Raw genomic sequence first — 20,286 nt, 5'->3', positions numbered from 1 at the left:
CTGAAAATTATTCTTCACATTTTGCATGCACTCAATTGCACACATAGGGTTAATATTTTTTCCCCACTACAGAACCTTCTAAAATTTCTCTTTGTATTTATTAATTGTCCCTGACTGGTTATTCCTTATCATTCTTTCCTGTTAATCTTCTAGATTTGTTTTATATAGTTCATAGTATTCTTGCTCACTTGTATGCTCTGACAGAAAATAGCACTGTGCTTCACACCACCTGACAGCTTCCTCTGCACACACAACAATCAAAGGGGAAAAGATGTGAGAGGGAAAAGAAAAAAGGAATGTATGATGACAGAAGAGTCATAAGTTCTATTATATCTAGCTAGATTTTAATATAATTTTTTGCATACAGTAGCTAGACTTTGTTTTACATAGCTAATTCTTTGTAGCTGGATGTCCTCTAAATCAGAGTTAGACATTAAAGGATTTGGATATTAAATGTTTAAAGTATGTTCTGTTTGACAAGAGAGTTTCAGGGGAGAGTGAGAGAGAAAGGCAGAGGCAGTGTTTGTGTGGAGATGAACGAGATCTTGGCGGTTTGGTGCAGTACCAAGAGGCAAAATGGAGATTTGAGAAATAAGATTGAAATCAGTAGACTTGTGCTTTGGTAAAGAAATCAATAAACCATTAAGGCTACATTAACACAGCAGGCAAAAGTCTCCCAAAACTGATTTACTTAGGCTGTTCCCATTATGTTTTCACTAAGGCCCACAGTATATCTGACATCACGCTCCTAAACTGGCCTGAATGTGCAAATAAGCAAGGTGCCAAATGATGCAGTCAGGCTTGCTGTAAAAAGTCCTGGCAATGGCCAGATCTTTTAGTGAAATCCTTGGTTTCTTTACATTTTGTTATTTAACTTTCCTTTGGAAACACAGGTTCTCCTAGAGCTGCATTCGACCCATTTCTTTTGAGACTTTAAAACAACTAGGCGATTGCAAAATATGCCATCTAATTTTGCTTAGGCAGCAACATCACCCCAAATATTTATTAAGTCTGTTGCATAACTATGGTAGCATAATTGAACTCTTTCAATGTTATCCTCCATTGTTCCTTCTGCAAATGTATCTTTTAGCAAGATATTTTGGCGAATGGTGAGTTGGATTGACATAAAAGTCGCATGAATACAGATCTGCGAGTTTAGACAGAGATCACATTGCCACATAATGGATTTCAGTACCATATATGAAAGTGCCCCAAATCAGAATTGAAAATGTCAGACACATTGTTTTTTTTGGGTGTTCACACAGCAATACAAGTAATAATCTGTGTCACATTTTAAGAAAAGCTAGGATTCAGGCAAACTTTGCCTGCTGCATGTATGTACCCTTAGTTCATTACCAGTGGCATTATGGATTAAATGGTAGCCCTTTAAACACAAGCCTCCACTTTTTATACCTTTAAACCACAGAATATTTATGAATTTTTAAGACTGTTGATTGACAGTGGGCGGGGGACTCCTGGCATCCGTAACAGGGCTTGGACAGGTCTGGATTTTGCAAATACATGAAGAGGATTTGAGAACTGAAACCTTGGATTTATTCATGCAGTCACACACATGCATTTAAACTGTCATGTGTTTATCTCCATCCTGCACCTTTAGGACAGTTTACAGTGACAGGCTTGGGAAGAAGAAAATTCACTCTATGCTACACTATAGTATGCAACCTCAGCTGCTTATAATTCTCTGTCCCCTTTCATCCCTCTTCCCTTGCTTACACACACTTAAAACTACTTTAGCGCAAATATACACAATTATACTGGCAGTAAAAATAGAAATAGGGTTCTGCTTCATAAAGCTATTTTTAAAATTGTGATGTCCATAAATATAATATTATATCCATTCCTCATACTTTTTAGTGAGCAGCAGCTGGGTAGATAATATAATCCCCTCCCCCTCTCTCCCTCTCTCTCTCCCTCTCTCTCTCCCTCTCTCCCTCTTTCTCCCTCATTCACTCTCAGAGTTGAGAGAGGGGTTCAAGCAGAGAGGAGGGATTTCATCTCAGTCCTGAACTGTTGCTTTTTACGGAACTTTAAGTCTGGGCTCTGAGAGGAGTATGTTGGATTGCTATAAAAACACCTGCCGTGAACTCTTTAGGACTCCTTACCTCAGGCAAAAAAGGAGAAACAGCTCATAAAGGAACAACTGATTATTCATTTGTAGTAGCAAAAACTGAAATGAAACTGCTGCTTGGATGTACAGGTCAGCTCTTTTGACCAGACTGCCTAGTACAATGCTGGAATTTATTGGCTGATAAGGAGCAGGAGCAAGAGAAAGCAGAAAATCTCCTGTTTTTAATATTTTTCTCTATTAAGACAGAGGTAAAATATGATTTCTATTGGTCTGATTTTTTACAAATGTTCTACAGTACATACCTTCTACAGTACAACTTGTAATTTTTTGCATGTCTTAACAAACTGGTATTCGTTCTAGACATAAACAGTAAATTAGTTAGTTACTTAATTAGCTATCTTTATAGTTTAAGTTAATTTAATAATTTTCTCTTCAAAGCTCACGCTTGCTTGAAAAATAATTGCTATCAAACTGGAGCAGTCTTATAGACCTTAATAAGTATTTAGAGCACCATGGTTAGCCCATCTTTTCTACTCCATGTTGTCCTGGCTGCTTTACTTGGGTGCGCCTCAGAGGCCCAGGATGAGGCGATCACAGCGATGGACATGCAGCTGACCAATCGGACAGCTGATCCCACCATGACATCAGGGGGACCTCTAATAGTTAGCTCACCTGCAGGAGAAACAGTGGACGAAACAGTCCCTCCCACAGGTACCCGCTGCCAGGGGTATTATGATGTGATGGGCCAGTGGGACCCACCATTTAATTGCAATGCCGGAATCTTCTTGTTTTGCTGTGGTACCTGCTTTTACCGGTTCTGCTGCCAGTTCCGTCAGCAACGTCTGGACCAGACTTCATGCTCCAACTACGATACACCAATTTGGGCCAACACAGGTAAACCTGTGGCCACTATCACTGAGGTGCACTCAGAGCATGAGCGGGACCGCACGCAAATGATTGTCTACATAATCTGTGGTGTGGTGGCCATCATGGTTTTGGTAGGCATCTTCACCAAGTTGGGTCTGGAGAGAAGGCGAGGTGGACAAAATGATGTTACCAGCTCAAGGTGAGTTTAAAAGCTTTGTAAGTGCTTATTAACACATTATCTGATATTATTCTACAGTGCATATTATTCACATCAAGGTTTCACTACTCCTGAATTTGTCACAGTGTCTTTGAAATGAGGGCGGAGACAAAAAAAACTTAATTTGTCTTATAGTATAACTTAGTTGCAGTGAGGTGGTTGAGCCCAGTCATTTGTTTTATTATACTGTTTGTTTTATTCTTAAATTTAAAGTAAAAAAGCACGGCTATAAATTAAGAAATGTCAGAATAAATTTATAAAACACAATGAAAATTACAGAATAATACACCAAAACTTCTGTTAGTAAAACTATTAGAGGCATTCTGTAATATTACTTACTTTTTCATAAGCCCTAATAGCTCAATCTGTCCTGCACACGGACTCATCATTTAAATAATATAGTTGATGAAGGTTTAAAAGATGCCACCCACTTTTTAGTAAAGTGAAGCAGAAAAGTAAAAACATTTGCTATAAAGGATTCAGATTTTGTACTAACCTGGTATCTGCAAGAAAATGATAAAATTTATAAAGTGAATTCTTTAGCTATTCATTATTATTACAATTAATAATAGATTACAAGAACAGACTCCTTACCACTGAATTGTTTATCTTACATTTGCTAATTTTTTTTGGGCTGTGAGTCATTGAACATGCTCTTATACACCACAGTTCCTACTAAATATCTCTCATCCAGTCAAATCCTTGCCAAATTCAAACCATTTTTGTCCTTTTTCTGAATATTCAAAAACACTCTCTGAATATCAAATGACCTGTAAAGAATCTTAAACAAAAAGCAATTCACAAGTGTGCAACGCTATTCCCTTGCCTTCACAATGCTGTGCTTATTATGTAAAAGCCCTTTAAAAGTAGGTGACATTTTGTGGTGAAAAAGAAATTTTACTAAAAGTTGGTACTTATTATAGTTAATGTCTCCCTAAAACAGAGCATTACTGACATGACAATTACTGCTCCTTCTCTAAGGCTGACACACTGCATGAAGAATAAACTCTTGATTTTGCTCCCTTTGCTTGTTTGCCACTCTGTGTGCATGATTTGTCACAAATCCTCACACTGCTCTATATAAGCCTAGTAGCTTCTACACAACCAACCAACAATGTACACGGTTTTTAAGTTTAATTCATTTTAAGTATGTAGTCACATTTGTTATATAGTTAAACAATATATATATATTATTATAGACACAAAACACAATTCCTATGCTATCTCCCTATCAACTACTCACCATGCAAATATTGCTTCCTTGTGTGATTTTATGGAAGGGGGAATTTCAGCATAAAAAGTTGAGGTGTTATAGACTAATATAAGCAATTAGGTGACATCTACTACAATAATAGCATTTCAAAAGTTAAGGAAATGTATGTCATCTATAAGACCCTTCCAATTGCTTTTCCAAATACATTTGACATATATGGACATGGCTGTCTCAGCTCTACAATGTGTGTGTGTGACTGAGGGTTCAGGTGTTTAGAGGTGTATCTGTCTCTCTGATTTGGAAAGTCTAACGTCTCCTGCTTGGCTGAATCATGGTGGGTGAGCATTGACATTTTCATCCTTCTGGCCCCCTGCCTAACCATGCCCCTTTCTTAACCTCCTCAGGCACCATAAGTAGTCTCGTGGCAATACAGTGGTCCATGTTCACTGACAAAACCTTGCACATTAGTACAATGACGTTTTGGATTTTTCATGCCTCTAAAATTCTGCATGGCTTTACACCTGACCCTTTTTTCAGTGTAGCCTAAGGGAGCCCGGAAACAGACACAGTAAAGTCTGCTCTATTTAATGATCATGATTAATGGACACAGTGCACATTAACTCTATAGATTCAAATAATGTCCACAGTCTTGTAATGTTTCTGTTATACAGTGCATAGGAAGTCACCCTCTCTTGAACTTTTTTACATTTTGTAGTTAAACGTTTGAAGAAAAATTTTTTGGTGACTCAAATATTAATTAAATAAATTAACAAAAAAAAAAAATAAACATTTAAAAAATGGTTGCATATGTATAACCCTCTGGGTCAATACTGTGTAGAACCAGCTTTGTCCTTTGGAATGTGTTTCAGCTTTGCATTTTTGGATTTTTGCCCATTTGGCAAAATTGGTAAGCTTGGTCAGACTGCATTGAGACCACTGGTGAACAGCAATTTTTCAACACACGCCACACACAGATTGAGATCTGGGTTAGAATGAGCCATTCTGACAAATTTAGATTGTCGTTTTTGAACTACTCCAGTTTTCTAGTATCTGTAGGGTTATTGTCCTGTTGTCTCTTGCAGACTGGAACAGATTTTCTTCTTTGAAATCTATCCCTACAGTGAAGCATGGAGTTGGTGGCATCACGTTGCAGATATTTCATGGTATTGATGGTGTTCTCAAGGTCGACGAGCAGCATCGGTGTTCACTTTGGTCTTTTTGGTCATTTTGGTCTCATTTTGTATGCTGTGTTACAGATGATCTGCAAATGATGTTACATACTTCAGACCTACCGTTTTTCATTTTGGCTGCTTCTATGATTAATCCCCTTGTTACCCATTCACTGACTTGTGGTGGACAGCTTTTTTATTTACCTTTTTGTTAAGTGATGTTCTTTAACAACTTCTGGTATTCCATGAACTGGTGCATATTAAGATTCTAAAGGTGCACTCCATTCAGCTAATTATTCCATTTCTGATTTCTGGATGCAAGATAACTAATCTAGGGATGGTGGTGAATTTTATATTTTTTATTAGTAAGTATGTAATTAAGTAAATCTGCTAATTAAGTCTATTTTTTCCCAGGATATAACACTACAAAATCTGGAATAGGGAGGTATGGTATATGGAAAGCTATTCATGGTCTGTAATTCTAGGACTGACCTTACACATTTGAGGGTCATTGAAACTTAATGAGACAAAAGCCATGTCACAGAGTAATACGAATATTTTGTATTCTAATGGACAGTGAGATGGATTTCAATGCGGGTGAGTGGTCTTTAAATTGTTCATATTATGATTATGTATATTAGTCTGGGAGAGTGCAAAGGAGGTTGACATTTTTGATAGTGCTGTTACAAGGATGTGTAAAGAATGGTGGTAAAGGATTTTTCAGATATGCTCATGCTCTGCTGGACAGATTTGACATAGTGGGACAGAGGTATTTGGGCATTTGAGAGTTTAAACATATGAATAGAAAGTCAAAGCAGACCACATTGACTATATGTTAACACTAGAACCGTCTAAGTAAATATGTTGAAGGTTAATTCCACATCATATTTTTTAACCCAAGAGACCCAGAACAAGTGTATTCCTTACTTTGATACATGATTCCTTTTATACATAATTGTTCACCCAGATGAGACGCAAAATTAAGATTGTGATTGCTACTTCTGCTCTCTACTGCTATACTGTATAATTAGTCCCAATTAGTATCATGTTCATTCATGTATCAATCAGAAAATTTACAAGCCTTAATTAAGATGCTATTGTTTCTAGTGAAATATGCAATCATGCATTTAACAGTAAAATGTGTGTACAAATCTCTCTGGAGAGAACAGTTGAATGTTGCATGCACAACAAGGTTCAGTTGGAAAAAATGATAAACATCATAATGATTTTTATTTATAGCACTAATAATTTGTAATAATTACTTTCAGTAGTGTTGATTTCAAGTCAAGTCAATTCAAGTCAAGAAGCTTTTATTGTCATTTCAACTATATATCTGATGCAGTACACAGTGAAATGAGACTGTGCAACCTGGTGCAAACAGGGCAAGACAAAAGACAAAAAAAAGTTTTTTTTTTTATTTGCATCAACTATGACAGTAAGTTAATTATTGACAATAATAATTTCTGAAGAAGCTGTAAATCACACAAACAAATAAAAACTGTTAGAAACTGAGAGTATTGAAAGATAGCTAAGGGTTATATCCAGAGAAGGGCAAGAAAAATAATGTGGGGTGGGTGAGATGGAAATAGACCCAAAGAAAAAATCTTATACATAATTTATAATCGTTTAGACATTTCTAGTTTATATATCTGTTTATATATCTGAGCTTCTCACCCACTAGAGCTTTTGTTCAGAGACACAGAAATTACTGATCTGAGCAATTTAAGAATAAGAGTGGAGTAACAGCTTCAACTGATCCAATTAAACCTTAAAAACTAAGGAAATGATTATACATACAATTGTTCTAACGGACCCACTAACAATATTGCTCATCTTCCCCTTGTCTTACAAACAGCATATAAAGCAATTAAAGTAAAAACCCTGCACACTATACAGTGGTGAAAGTTAAGCCTCCAAACCTTTTGTATTTTCATAAATCAGCTTCCAAATCAGCTTAATAAATATCAGCTTCCAAATGAGATCTGTGACAGATAATATGTGACATTATTTGTCAGCTTTCCTGTCTATAACCGAAGGATTTGCTGAAATTGTGACAACTTACTAGATTAACACACTGGCTGACCTGAACATAAAATATCACCATGCTTTTCCCTTTTCTGCCCTCTCTGTCATTTCTGAAACATGCTTCATCATTTAAGTGAGATCATTGCAGTGCGTTGTTCTTCTATTACGCCACATCTGATATGTTGTTGTCCTTATTTTGTGCCTCACTGCTCTACTACAATTGGCGTTTTTTTGGAGTAGGGGAGCACACTTTTGCTCTGCAGTCACATTAGATCTCATCATGGTCTTATGCCAGCCAGAAGGCGTGTTATACATGGGTACTCACTGGAAAGGCACGTGCATGTAGCAGTGCCAGAGGAAATAGTATCAAATATTTTACATATGCATGTTTTAGGACTGGGTTTTCGACCCAGCATTGTTCTTGACTTACTCAAGAGTAAGGATTTAGATATCTGTGCCACTCTTTTTGTTTGAAAGAGCATACAGTCCCCTCCAAAATATTGCAACAGCAAAGCCAAATCTTTTATTTTTTGATATATGCTGCATGACTGAATGGCCGAAGTGTGGAGAAAGAAAGTGATCCAAAACATATGGGCTTATCATTCAAACATAGCTGAAGTATTGTCATAGCTTGGGCTTGCATGGCTGCTTCACTAATCGTTACTGATTGTGTAAATCATGATGGTGAGTTAACTAAATGAATTTAGAAGTCTACAAAACATTCTGTCTATGTACAGAGATATGCCTCCAATCTAATTGGGAGGAACTTCAACATGTGCCCAAAATACACAACCAACATAAGAAAGGACTTCATCAGGGGAAAAAGGTGAAAGATTTTAGACAGACCAAATCCATCACCAGACCTAAACCCAACTGAGCAGCATTTCACCACCTGAGGAGGAGACTAAAGGGAGAACCTCCTGCCAAAAGAAACAACTGAATGAAACTACAGTACAAGCCTAGAGAAGCATCAAAATGAAAAACAAATGTTGGTTTGGTGATATCAGTGTGATGCTGGCTTATATTTTATATACATATACATAAGTTATTAATATATGAAATAGAAATGTCCATTTCACAAATGCTATTTTGGACATAAAAACCTATAATACTGAAAAACCTAATTCTCAAAGAACCCTATGTCTTAAAGAGTGTTTCCATCTTTGCTGTGCAGGACTCTGCAGGAGCTGCTGAAACAGCCAGGTGGGGATGTGAGCCCTGGAGATGTGACCATTAGCAGCAACAGCAACATTGGGGTCAATGGCATTTCAGCTCGGATGTTACGCAGCTGCAGTGGTAAGATGCTGAGGCTCTTCTGTCCCCACAACCATATGTGTTTATGGCAACAATGTCAAAAGTCCAGAGACATGTGGTTGAAAGAGTTTCCAAAAGTCTCATAGTATAATTTTGACTTGTTGTAGACAATTGGATATATGCCTCAATACATCACGTCATGTGACCTTTTCATCAGTAAACTTGACATGGATGCATATGTGTATGTTATGGACTATACGTTGTGTCAATAGTCAGGATTAGGTGTAGGTCTTTGAGCAGTGCAGAAGGCAAGGAAAAAGTCAAGTGTAGAAAATTAAGCTCTTGATTTTTCCTGCTGGATGGTGATGCTTTTTAAAAACATGTTTATTTTTTAAAATGCTCTGCTTTGTGACACTGTCCATTGCTTAAAATGCAAATACAAAAAATACAAAATACAAAAAAATTGACAGAATTGTGCAAGAAGCTTGTGCTTTTTAACCTTTTACACACATGTATGTTCTTGAGGTATGATTTCACCCCTAGTGCTCCTCCCATCCCCTCTTCCTTGCATCAAATTAGCATACCTTCCACCTACTAACCTAAATAAACCTCCTTTCTTACTCATCCACATGTAAAATCACATTCAACAGAGCTTCTGAAAGTGGCACTAGGTGGAATTGCAAATGGAAGACCAACAGTCTTGATGTGGGATTAATGCTGGCAAGTGTGCTTAAGAGGCACACTATTCTGTCCTCATTATGGCAAGGATTAAAGCTTGGCTTTCCAGTGCTCAGAGGTTTAACTTGTGTATGACTGTACACACCTCCTGCATATCCTCAAGTTTCCTCCTGTAATGGCTTTAAGATCAAGAAGCAGCACTACTGTTGTCACATGGATTTTAAAAAGCTTATTCAGGGGAATTAACAGGTACCAGGAGGATTCACAAAGTCTGACATCCCTCTATGAAGGCAATAATCAGCAAGGGTTAAAAATGAGAAATTATGGAAATAGCAGGCTTCAACACTGCCTCATATGCACTGGACATGTTGGAGAGAACCTGCAGGTTATATAATGTCTAGGTCTTTATAAAGAGACATGACCTGGTAAGATGACCTAGATGGCAATATTGTTATTTCACTAGAAAGAACAGCTCACATCGTCTTTGATGATGATTTTGTCAAATTAAATTATAAGCCTTTTAATCACACATAATAATAATAATAATAATAATAATAATAATAATAATAATAATAATAATAATGATAATAATATCTGCTTTCAATTGTGGCTGCTCTTGACTGAAAACTTGAAGTCTTTTTATGTTACAATTAAATAAATCAAAAATCCTACACTATCAATATATATATTTTTTTTCAAATGATTGATTTTTTTGTTTCTAGAAATTTCTGCAAATTCTGCCACTAACATATCATTTATAAATTTCCACTGTTTCAGGAGCCCCTTTCCTTCTTTGTCCTTTTTCAGTTGGCCCCATTTCATCTTCCCTGCCATGTAAACTTTCTTTCATCCCTCAATGTTCTACTTTAGCCATGTTCTTCTTTTCTGTGCTCCTTCCTCCCAATCCCCCCCCTCCTAACTCTACCGCGCTCTCCACAGAAAATAAGCAATCATTTCAAAGCTTAGTTACAGTATGTCTCTTTCTCCCAGTTCACTTTCCTCAGCATGAGGAAAAGATTCAAACACCACATACTGTAGGATTGTAGAGGAATAATGTAAATGGAAGTATCATTGCAGATTTAGTGCCCCTTTAACTCTTCTGTGAAGGCTTTCTACTAGGTTTTGGAGTGTGGCTGTGGGGATTTGCTCATTCAGCCAGAGAAGCATTAGTGAGATCAGGCACTGATGTCAGGTGAGGAGGCTTTACACATTCGGTGTTGCAGTTCATCCCAGAGATGTTGCGTGGGGTTCAGGTGCAGACCACACAAGTTCTTTTATGCCATCCTTGTCCATCCATGCCTTTAAAGAGTCACTTTTTACACAGGGGAATTGTTTTCCGGAACATGTTTGAGCTGTTTAGTTCCAGTGAGGAAAAACTATAATGCAACAGCATACAAGGACATTCTACACAATCATGTGCTTCCAACTATGTGGCAAAAGTTTGGAGAACACTCTCATATGAGATGGTGTGTGTAGGGGTGATGGTCAGGTGTCCACATACTTTTAGCCATATATTCTACATTTGAGGTAATATGGAAATACTAAACATGTAGATGTTAATCGATAGGTATTTATTCTCTCTCAGTTTCATTAGGAGCTGGTACATGCACACAGTCTGGGCTTATGCAGTGATCAGTACACAAAGAATTTGCCCTGGAAATTATCTAGGCAAGCATGTTCTTGAAAATCTTATGACAGTCTGCCTTAGTGTATGAATAATTAAAAAACTCGAACAAGAATAATCTACTCATCAATTGCATTTTTAAAATGAGACAAAACGAGTGTTTAAAATGAAATCTTGATGTTCATGTTTATGTTTATAAATGCGCACATATGTGAAGCATCCATGATCCATACATGTGGGGTGGTCTGGTGCACACATGCACATATGTTTCCTCATCTCAGTCTGTCTGGTACACAGAGGTCCTGTAAGTGTGCTATAAAGACCATGTCAAATGGGTCGGAGAGCTGCAGGGCTGTGATCATGCACAATAGTGCATGCACACACACACACATGCACACACACACACACACACACACACAAGCACACACGTGCATGCGCACACATGCACACGCACACACACCCCATGTCTCTCAGTTCCATATCTCTGCTGCACACACAAAATGTCCTGCTCAGTTTACATTTAAACCCTAAGAAATACTGGCTGAATATTTGCCTTATAAGCTTATAAGCACTTAATCCTGTATGTGCTTACATGTGATATGTGTATATGTGGGTGCATGCATGTGTTAATAAGAATAAGAATGATAACAATACATTTTGTATTATAAAAATTCAAAAGGGGGACATGAGACAAAAAGCAAACATTAACCTACCTGGAGTATAAGAACATTTTTAGTTTTTGTATAACACAATCATAAATTTACTTAGATGCAGCTTGATGGAAGTAAGTAGGGTTGAAAAAGGCTCAGCTCCTGAGACATACTTTGGTCTGACAGCCCCCCAAACCATTAACCCTTACTTTTACCCTACATCATTATCAAGCACTGGAGGGGGCTGGTACAGAGAGGCAACAACAAACATGGATGGTGGTAGTGCTACAGCTACTGAGCTCAAGCATGGATTTCTACTACAACGTTTGTAGTATTCTGCAGTATATAAAACAAAATTAGGTTTCATAAAGAGTTTCATTCATCTATATACATACACATTGTCTATGGATTAATTTAGTAAATTGCCTAATATAAAAATTATGGAGTAAAACGATACAAACATTAAATATGTCTTGCGTGCACCTAATAAGAAGGCTCAGAACAGCTATAGCTCTAATTGTTTAGAATGTTCTTTAGTTGTAAAGAAATTTTATTTCTAACGGCATAAAATTCAATTCAGTTTAAACTCATATTTGTGGCACAATTTTGCTGTGCTGTTTTCATAATGCCTGTTGAAATAATAAGTAGATAATATGTTGGATGCATCAAAGAATGTGCTTGTGGTTTTAGTAAACCTTCCGTTAGAAGATAAATAATCTCTTTTTTGCCATCAACAGGAAGTGGTAGAATAAGTCTCTGAATATATGATGCAGGTTAACCCTGAAAAAGCATTGTGCACATTGATCGTAGCTCAACACACTGTGCTATGTTTAATGAGACATGACTAATGATCAATGGAAAACAAAGGAAAAAAGAAGCCAACATTCACTAATTGAATCAGTGGCCTGTCCATGTTACCAGCCAAGTGTGGAAGTAGGCCATTCAGCCTGGGCCTGGGCTCTCAGTGTGGACTGTGCCACATTTTTGTGTCAATATATGACACGGCAGGAAAGCAGAGCAAAACGGCACAAATATGCCTCAAACCAGCAAAAGTGACAGATTTAAACTTGTCCCCAGTGTTTGTGCAGTTTTTAGAGTAACAGTTTGCAATAGTAGCACAAAATTCTAATCTAAACCTACACACACATTTTATTACTATTGTTATAAACATATGGGTAGACAAGACCACAAGTACACATTTGTTTATTCAGAAAGGCTATTCAAATGGTTCAGTGTTCTCCTCAGTGATGTTTTAGTATGGTCTGTAAGGCTGTTGTGTCCTCATTTAGAGATGGTGCTGAACTAAAAACGTACCCAGTAGAAAACTTTAGCACAACCTAGATCTGTGCAAACCCACAAAAAGGGCGTAATTTAAATATCACAAATTACAGTAAGACAAAAATAAATTATGCTCTGGTCTATAACAACAAATTTATTGATATACTGATCATGACGAACCTACTTGTAATACATACACTTGCTGTCCAATTTATTAGATACAACTAACATTTGATTCACTATGTAAGTATTCAACTACTATCTGTGCATAGACATTTGGCAACCTTTTCCACAGAATCACCACTGACTTAATATAGTTGGGGTTAAAGACCATTCTGATGTGTGTGATAATATTGCAAAATACTGTGCAAGACAGGACTACATAATAAGTTGTAGTGAAGTTAGCCTATATTGTCTAGTAGAGCTCGACACAAAATATTTTGATTATGTCAAAATAATAAAATAAAACAACATGGATAAAGATTGTGCTACATTACTCAGAGCAATACTTGCTTTTGTAATCACATAATGACTTCATTCATTCATTCATTCATTTTCTACCGCTTATCCGAACTTCTCGGGTCACAGGGAGCCTGTGCCTATCTCAGGCGTCATCGGGCATCAAGGCAGGATACACCCTGGATGGAGTGGCAACCCATCGCAGGGCACACACACACTCTCATTCACTCACGCAATCACACACTACGGACAATTTTCCAGAGATGCCAATCAACCTACCATGCGTGTCTTTGGACCGGGGGAGGAAACCGGAGTACCCGGAGGAAACCCCCGAGGCACAGGGAGAACATGCAAACTCCACACACACAAGGCGGAAGCGGGAATCGAACCCCCAACCCTGGAGATTTGAGGCGAACGTGCTAACCACTAAGCCACCGTGCCCCCCACATAATGAAACCCCACAAAACTTTTGAAATTAGACATATATTATTTTAGACCTCAGACTGAAGTGACATGACCATGTGAATACATATCATGACTGACATATAGACGTTTGGAATGCCTGTCCTTGTAAGGCACTGTTGGTTCAAACCCCTGCTTTACAGTGGGGTTAAAATCCAAATTTGAACTTGTTAATAAGTGGTAAATGGAGTGAACTTAAGTGCCTGCTACAGGTCTAATAACATGACTCTACATGTGCAAAGCCCTCAGAATTTATGTGGTTTCTGAGTTAATGAGCCAGTCTGTGGTGATTTGAAGGTGCTACTGTACCTGGCCAGTCTATTTAGCTTTTCTAGCATCTGAAACTCTCTGGTCTCCAGGGTTTCCTTGCAACCCAAGCACACAGAGTAGATTTCACAAGGTTGATATTCACATGTCCAGCACCACAGACTGTGGCACACACAGTGCAACCCTGTGTCCTAGACTAGGTAACCCACTGCCAGGATTGAGGCTTTAATCAACTCATAAGTCACAGAGGGATTGATAGATGCAGATTTGGGTGATTGTCACAAAGCAATCAAGTTAGTAGCCACAGAGTTCCAAAAAGGACACTTAAACTAGCTGCGCAAGAGGGTAGGGAGTAGATCACCTGGAAGACATGGTACCTCCAGCTTGCTCATTAGGGATAGATGTTAGAGATATATAGCAACTTAATTTTAAACTTTTATTTTTTTTTATTCTGTACTTTCATAATACAGAATAAAGTACTTTTAGTACTTTACTCTGTTTCTATACTTCTGTAAAGCTGATTTGAGACAATGTGAATTGTTAAAAGCGCTATACAAATAAATTGAATTGAAATTGAACCGTAGCTCCGACCACAGCCACAGACTGTTATGCAGATATTTCCACAGCGTACATGAGGTCTGAAATCAATGCTATAGGAAAGTCTTAGACACATGTAAAGAAATGCTGCAATGATTTAATATAGAATCGAAAATAATTACATTAAAGGGTTTTTCCCCACAAAAATACTATAAATAGCAGTAAGCAGAACTAAACAAAGATAATATTAAAATGCATCAGTAATCTCAGGTACACTTTGTGCAATTTTATAATGAAAATGGCTGGAGAGTTGTACTAAGCAGCATCTTAGGTACCTGCTGCAGTTTTTCTTGAGACTTTGTCACAACGTGTTTGTTTTTGAAGCTAATCCCTGACCCAAAATACATCATAAAATAAACATCTAAGACTCAATTAATAAAGTCTTTTGTACAGTTGCTGTATGTATGAGGTGTTAAGATAAAAGAAAAATCTTTGCAGAATGATAATGGTATGAGTTAGTTGGAAGGTCTTGGCTTGGTCTTAAATGGGGTCCCGGTGGTTGTCACTGCTTCTGGCTTTTATTCAGCCTATTAGGAGGATTGAAATAAAACAGCTTTGATCACTATTTTCAATCTTACTGTAAAAAAAATAAATACAGTAAAACACAAGAGTATCAGAGCACAAAAAACGTCTTTTGTCTGCAACACTGAATGAACAAATAATCAATTTCACTAACCATTGGATGAATTAATTATATAATTTCTTTTTAAAGCTGCTCATTTGTTCTTGCTTTCTCCTGTTCTAGAGCAATATCACCTCAGCAACACAGCATTCAGTCCAAAGGTTGGACAATCTCATCCACAAAGCAACAACAGTCTACCTGGCCTTACACATAAGTATTCCTCACTGAAGGCTGTTGGTAAGAGACTGAATGAAGATGGTCTGTCAGTCAAGGGACTACTAGAACCACAGCTTCTGAGCTATTTTCATTTTAATCAAATTTCTTTGATGGTTATCATGCAGTTCAATTATAATTTATTCATTTGATTTAACATATTCTATCAACACAGAATTATATAAACCCCTTCATAGATTTTTTTTGTTTCAAGCTGTATTTGTGTCAGATGTATCACCAAAACTTGGGGCTTATACAGTTACTGGATACAGGTTCCAATTTATAAAAACAGACTAAAACTCCTGAGACATAGGATGGAATTTATTATATCCTGCTCAGTATGGTCTTATAAGATTATGCTGATAACCATCGTCAAATCAAGACTACACCAAGACACAAAATCAACCAGAGAGCTACACTCACTGAACACTTTAATACACTCACTGAACACTGCATTAATCCTGGATAATGCCTTCCTTTGCTCTAAAAACAGCCTCCACAAGATGTTGGAAATATTCTTCTTGTAATGAAAAATCTGCAGAAACTGTGTTATGCAATCCCTGCAGGTTTTTCAAGTGCACTTTCATGCTGTGAATCTCTTTCTACTACAACTTAAAAGTATTCTGCTTGATTTAGATCTTTTAACCTGGAAGACCACTGAAGAACACTGACCTTATTGTCATGTTCATGAAACCAATTTGAGACGACTTTTGTGACATGGTGCCATGATGCACACAGTCAGAAAGAATACTGATGAATACTGACAAAAATTATTGATTGATATTAACAGGCTCAAAGAGTATCAAGAAAACATTCCCCACACCATTACGCTACCGCCAACCAGATTGGACTGCTGACACAAAGCAAGTTGGGTCTATGGATTCTGTTGGCTGTACAGAGCATCTGTGTGCAAAGAGATCCATCTGACCAGCTGCCTGGTTTTGGTGCACCTGTGCCCACTACAGCCTCAGCTATCTGTTCATGGCTGACAGAAGCGAAAGCTAGTTTGATTTTTTTGTAACCCATCCATCTCAAGGTTTGGCAGTTTGTGCATTAAAGATGCCTTTCTGTACAGAGAAATGATCTGAATTACTGTAGCCTTATTTCAGCACAAACCAATCTGGCCATTCTCTGTTGACCATTCAAGGCTTTTCCCTCTGCACAACTGCTGCACACTGGATTAGTGACACTAGACTGGTAAACACGAGAAACTGTTTTGTGTGAAAATCCCAGGAATTATGCATCTTATGCATCAAGCACTTATGCATCTACATGATTTTTTGAACTGCACTCCTAGTGCTGTGTTTGTGGGACATTGTGAGGACCACAAACACAAAGAGGACCAGAGGACATAGACTGAATTTTTTGAAGACATAGATTTTTTGAACTGCACTGCTGCCATAAAATTGGCTGATTAGCTAATTGCATAAATGTGTGTGTACAGTTGTTCCTAATAAAGTGTTCAGGGAGTGTATAACAGGATATCCTATGTCATAGCTGGTAAACACAATTTTTCAATTAAGACAAATAAGCATGTGTAGTGTGTCACCTCCCGTATATAGGGAAGAAATAATTAGTTGCTCTAAGTTTTGTGTATTATTTGTTTTCATAATATGTGGATATAGAGAAAGCTGTTAGATTTACAAGTTTTCAGTACCATGAGTCAATCTATGGGCACGTGCAAACTTCTGGCCTAACAGTGAAAAATCAAACAAATAAAAACTGAGAACATAATGACTTGAGACAAAGAGCAGTTTCCAGGTCAACTCTAGAGAGAGGTAATTTGTGTCTGAGAAATGACCTTAATGCACTGATGCACTAATCTTAAATGACATCACTGTTCTATGTGTTTGTGTTCATTTTTATTTGTATCTCTGGCTCAAGGCCATATTACACCTAAACATAGGGGCTTAATTGGCAATTTATGAGGGTAATCATTTCATTTAAAATCTCAAGGAACTTTCTGTCAATTATTAGTGTGGCCATTTCTCTTAACACACTTCTCTCTCCCTTTCTCTTTGTTTCTTATAGCAGACACAGCCAGCAGAGGTTACTATAAGAGTTATCCTCTCATGGACTTCTCTCAATACCAAACTCTTTCTGCACCATTTCAACCCATCCCAGCACAGCAAAAAGACAAGTCCTATTTTCATCAAGACAAGCCCTACATGCATGAAGCTGTACCGTCCCATGATGTCCACTCTGCTCTTTCCATTTCCATCCCAACCAGGCAACTTGAGAGGAGCTGCTTTCGAAAGACCATCGCTAATCCCTCACACCTTAGCTCAAGCTTCACAGTATGTGACTCTGCACCCCGCCATGTCCATCGGCAGACCTCACACCCTGGACATCCTGGTCGCCGGCAGACATACGTTAATAGAAGGCAATACAGCACAGAGAAGCTTCCTGAGCTTTTCTCACAGCCCATGTCCTATGAAGGATCCTCACCCTATCCTCAAAAACACAAGAAATTTCAAACCAACAGCAAAACTGAAGTCACTGTTTAAGAGTCCTCAGAGGTTTCATTTTATTCACACACACACACACACACACACAACTTTGATATAGCTCTCTTTCCATACCTTTAGCTTTCCATTGTGTTGTCATAGTCTGAATAGTTCAGTCTATGTCCTCTGGTCCTCTTTGTGTTTGTGGTCCTCACAATGTCCCACAAACACAGCACTAGGAGTTTTGGAAATGTATTATTGGGAAAAGCTCCATATGTTGATACAATTTATCTGATCAACTAAACTCAGGCAGAAGCCAGCACTAAGCAAAAGTAGGCATCAATCTGAACTCTTTCACAGAGGTATGTAAGAGGCCTGGGATGCAAAAATTGAGGATGGCTAGAGGGACACATTCACTGTGGGTCTTATAATGATTTTATATATATTATTTTATATATATATATATATATATATATATATATATGTGTGTGTGTATATATATATATATATATATATATATATATATATATATATACATATATATATTCTTGGGTCAAGTAGTCAGTAAATGACGCAGTGCTGAAACAGTCAGCAGGTTACAGAATTATAGATCATGCATGTTACTTTATATTCATACCTTAATTGAATACAAGAGTAGTCAGTAGCCTGTTCATTTCCTTTCTCAGAGTTATATCTCAGCCCCCCCTTATGGGAGTCTGGAGCATCTGAGAACCCACTGTGATGCAGGGTCGCATGATCCTGAACTATTATCACACATCCAGCTCTCAGCAAGGGAAGACATCTCCAATTACAATTTCCATTTGTTGAGATCCAGAGCAATAAGCTGGAACTGTAAGATCTCTTTCCCTTATGCTTATGACACTTTAGCTTTGAGATGTCTTCAGACATCTGGCAACTGTGATTTCAGTTTGCAAGGACTTGAATGATGGAATTATGTTGCTCCATTATTAACTACATTAATTTATGCAAAGGTGAAATGGTGAGCAGTTGCAGTGTTAAATCTCACCATTTCAACTTTTATATCAACAGTTTATTACTGGGATTTGTAGATCATGTGCATCTGTCTGCCCTAAACCAACACTAAATCACTTGTTGTGGTGGACAAGAATCTCTTAAGATGAACCTGAAATCTAGGGAGAGACTGCTAAAGAGATAGATAAAGATTAACGTTATAGAATTTATAAAATGTTTGTAGCATTCAGGTTATAGAATTTATATAAAGTGCTTCCGGTAATTTCCAGTATTGCTATTTGCTCAGACCTCCTAACTCTGTGACCATCACATTTGTGCAGTTTTTCTTAAAAGCTTAAACTTACATTTTATTATTCTACACATGACCATTTGTATTTGTGAGAACATTTGCATTACAGATTATGCTACATTTATAAACCAACTTTGTAAGCGATGTGTGTACATGCACTAATGTATTGTGTTGCACTGTACATTTTTAGAAAATGTAAAACCTTTGGTTGTCCATTTGGGGGAAGCCGTAATGTTTTGTATTTAGAATCCTACGATGGAGTGTTTCCCTGTCAGAAAAGGATTCCAAGTAGATCCCATTTTAGAAGAAAAAACCCTTATTTATCAAGTGATCCCCAAATGAACCATCGAAGAACCACTTGTCCTATAAAAGTATCTGTAAAATTTGTAAATGTACCTGTTATGTATATACCATTATATATAAAATTACCTTTTGATTTAAAAGGGCTTTTCAGAACAATTAAAAGTAAAAACCTTGTATGCAACCCTATTTAGCCAAAGTAGTAATGTATAGATGTACAATATTTTCACGGAAATCTTAGTAAACAGTACTGCCATGACAATTATAAATTATAGAAGCTGAAAATGTTTGTGATGCCACAAAAACAAAGACAGACTCCAGTGTGGATTTCTGGTAAAGTTTAGTAATTGGTGTGAAAATGTCAAAAGAAGGGCACCACACAGTAGTGAATCGTGTAACAAAATCAATTTTGCTCTTAAAAGGTCAGATCTCTGCCTAATCCCTCTATACATGCCTAAATACTACAGTTACTCATAGTGTAGAATATAGCAACCTGAGCATTTCTGAGCAGAATGTGAACTAAGTAAAAAGTATTAAAAATTATGAGTCACTTATTTGTACATTGCGTAACAT

At 37.3% G+C, this 20,286-nt stretch overlaps 1 protein-coding gene across 1 annotated transcript; it reads left to right on the top strand.

Moving 5' to 3' along the window:
- The first annotated feature begins 2,532 nt into the window (after positions 1–2,532).
- On the top strand, positions 2,533–18,191 carry shisa8b (shisa family member 8b). Its single transcript, XM_060859448.1, has 4 exons — positions 2,533–3,155; positions 8,755–8,876; positions 15,595–15,708; positions 17,716–18,191. Exons 1-4 carry the CDS (start codon positions 2,602–2,604, stop codon positions 18,189–18,191), a joined length of 1,266 nt encoding a protein of 421 aa, XP_060715431.1. The 5' UTR covers positions 2,533–2,601.
- The last annotated feature ends 2,095 nt before the right edge of the window (positions 18,192–20,286 follow it).

Source organism: Tachysurus vachellii, chromosome 2 (genome assembly GCF_030014155.1).
Source record: "Tachysurus vachellii isolate PV-2020 chromosome 2, HZAU_Pvac_v1, whole genome shotgun sequence".
NCBI classification, from domain to species: domain Eukaryota; kingdom Metazoa; phylum Chordata; class Actinopteri; order Siluriformes; family Bagridae; genus Tachysurus; species Tachysurus vachellii.
The sequence above is the reverse complement of the archived record's forward strand: the minus strand, read 5'-3'. Positions and strand labels throughout refer to the sequence as shown.

Excerpts from the sequence above, each read along its gene's own strand:
- shisa8b (XM_060859448.1), top strand. The coding sequence starts at position 2,602 with ATGGTTAGCCCATCTTTTCTACTCCATGTTGTCCTGGCTGCTTTACTT. Across the intron at positions 3,156-8,754 it reads AATGATGTTACCAGCTCAAG|GACTCTGCAGGAGCTGCTGA; the intron begins GTGAGTTTAAAA and ends TTTGCTGTGCAG. Across the intron at positions 15,709-17,715 it reads TTCCTCACTGAAGGCTGTTG|CAGACACAGCCAGCAGAGGT; the intron begins GTAAGAGACTGA and ends TGTTTCTTATAG.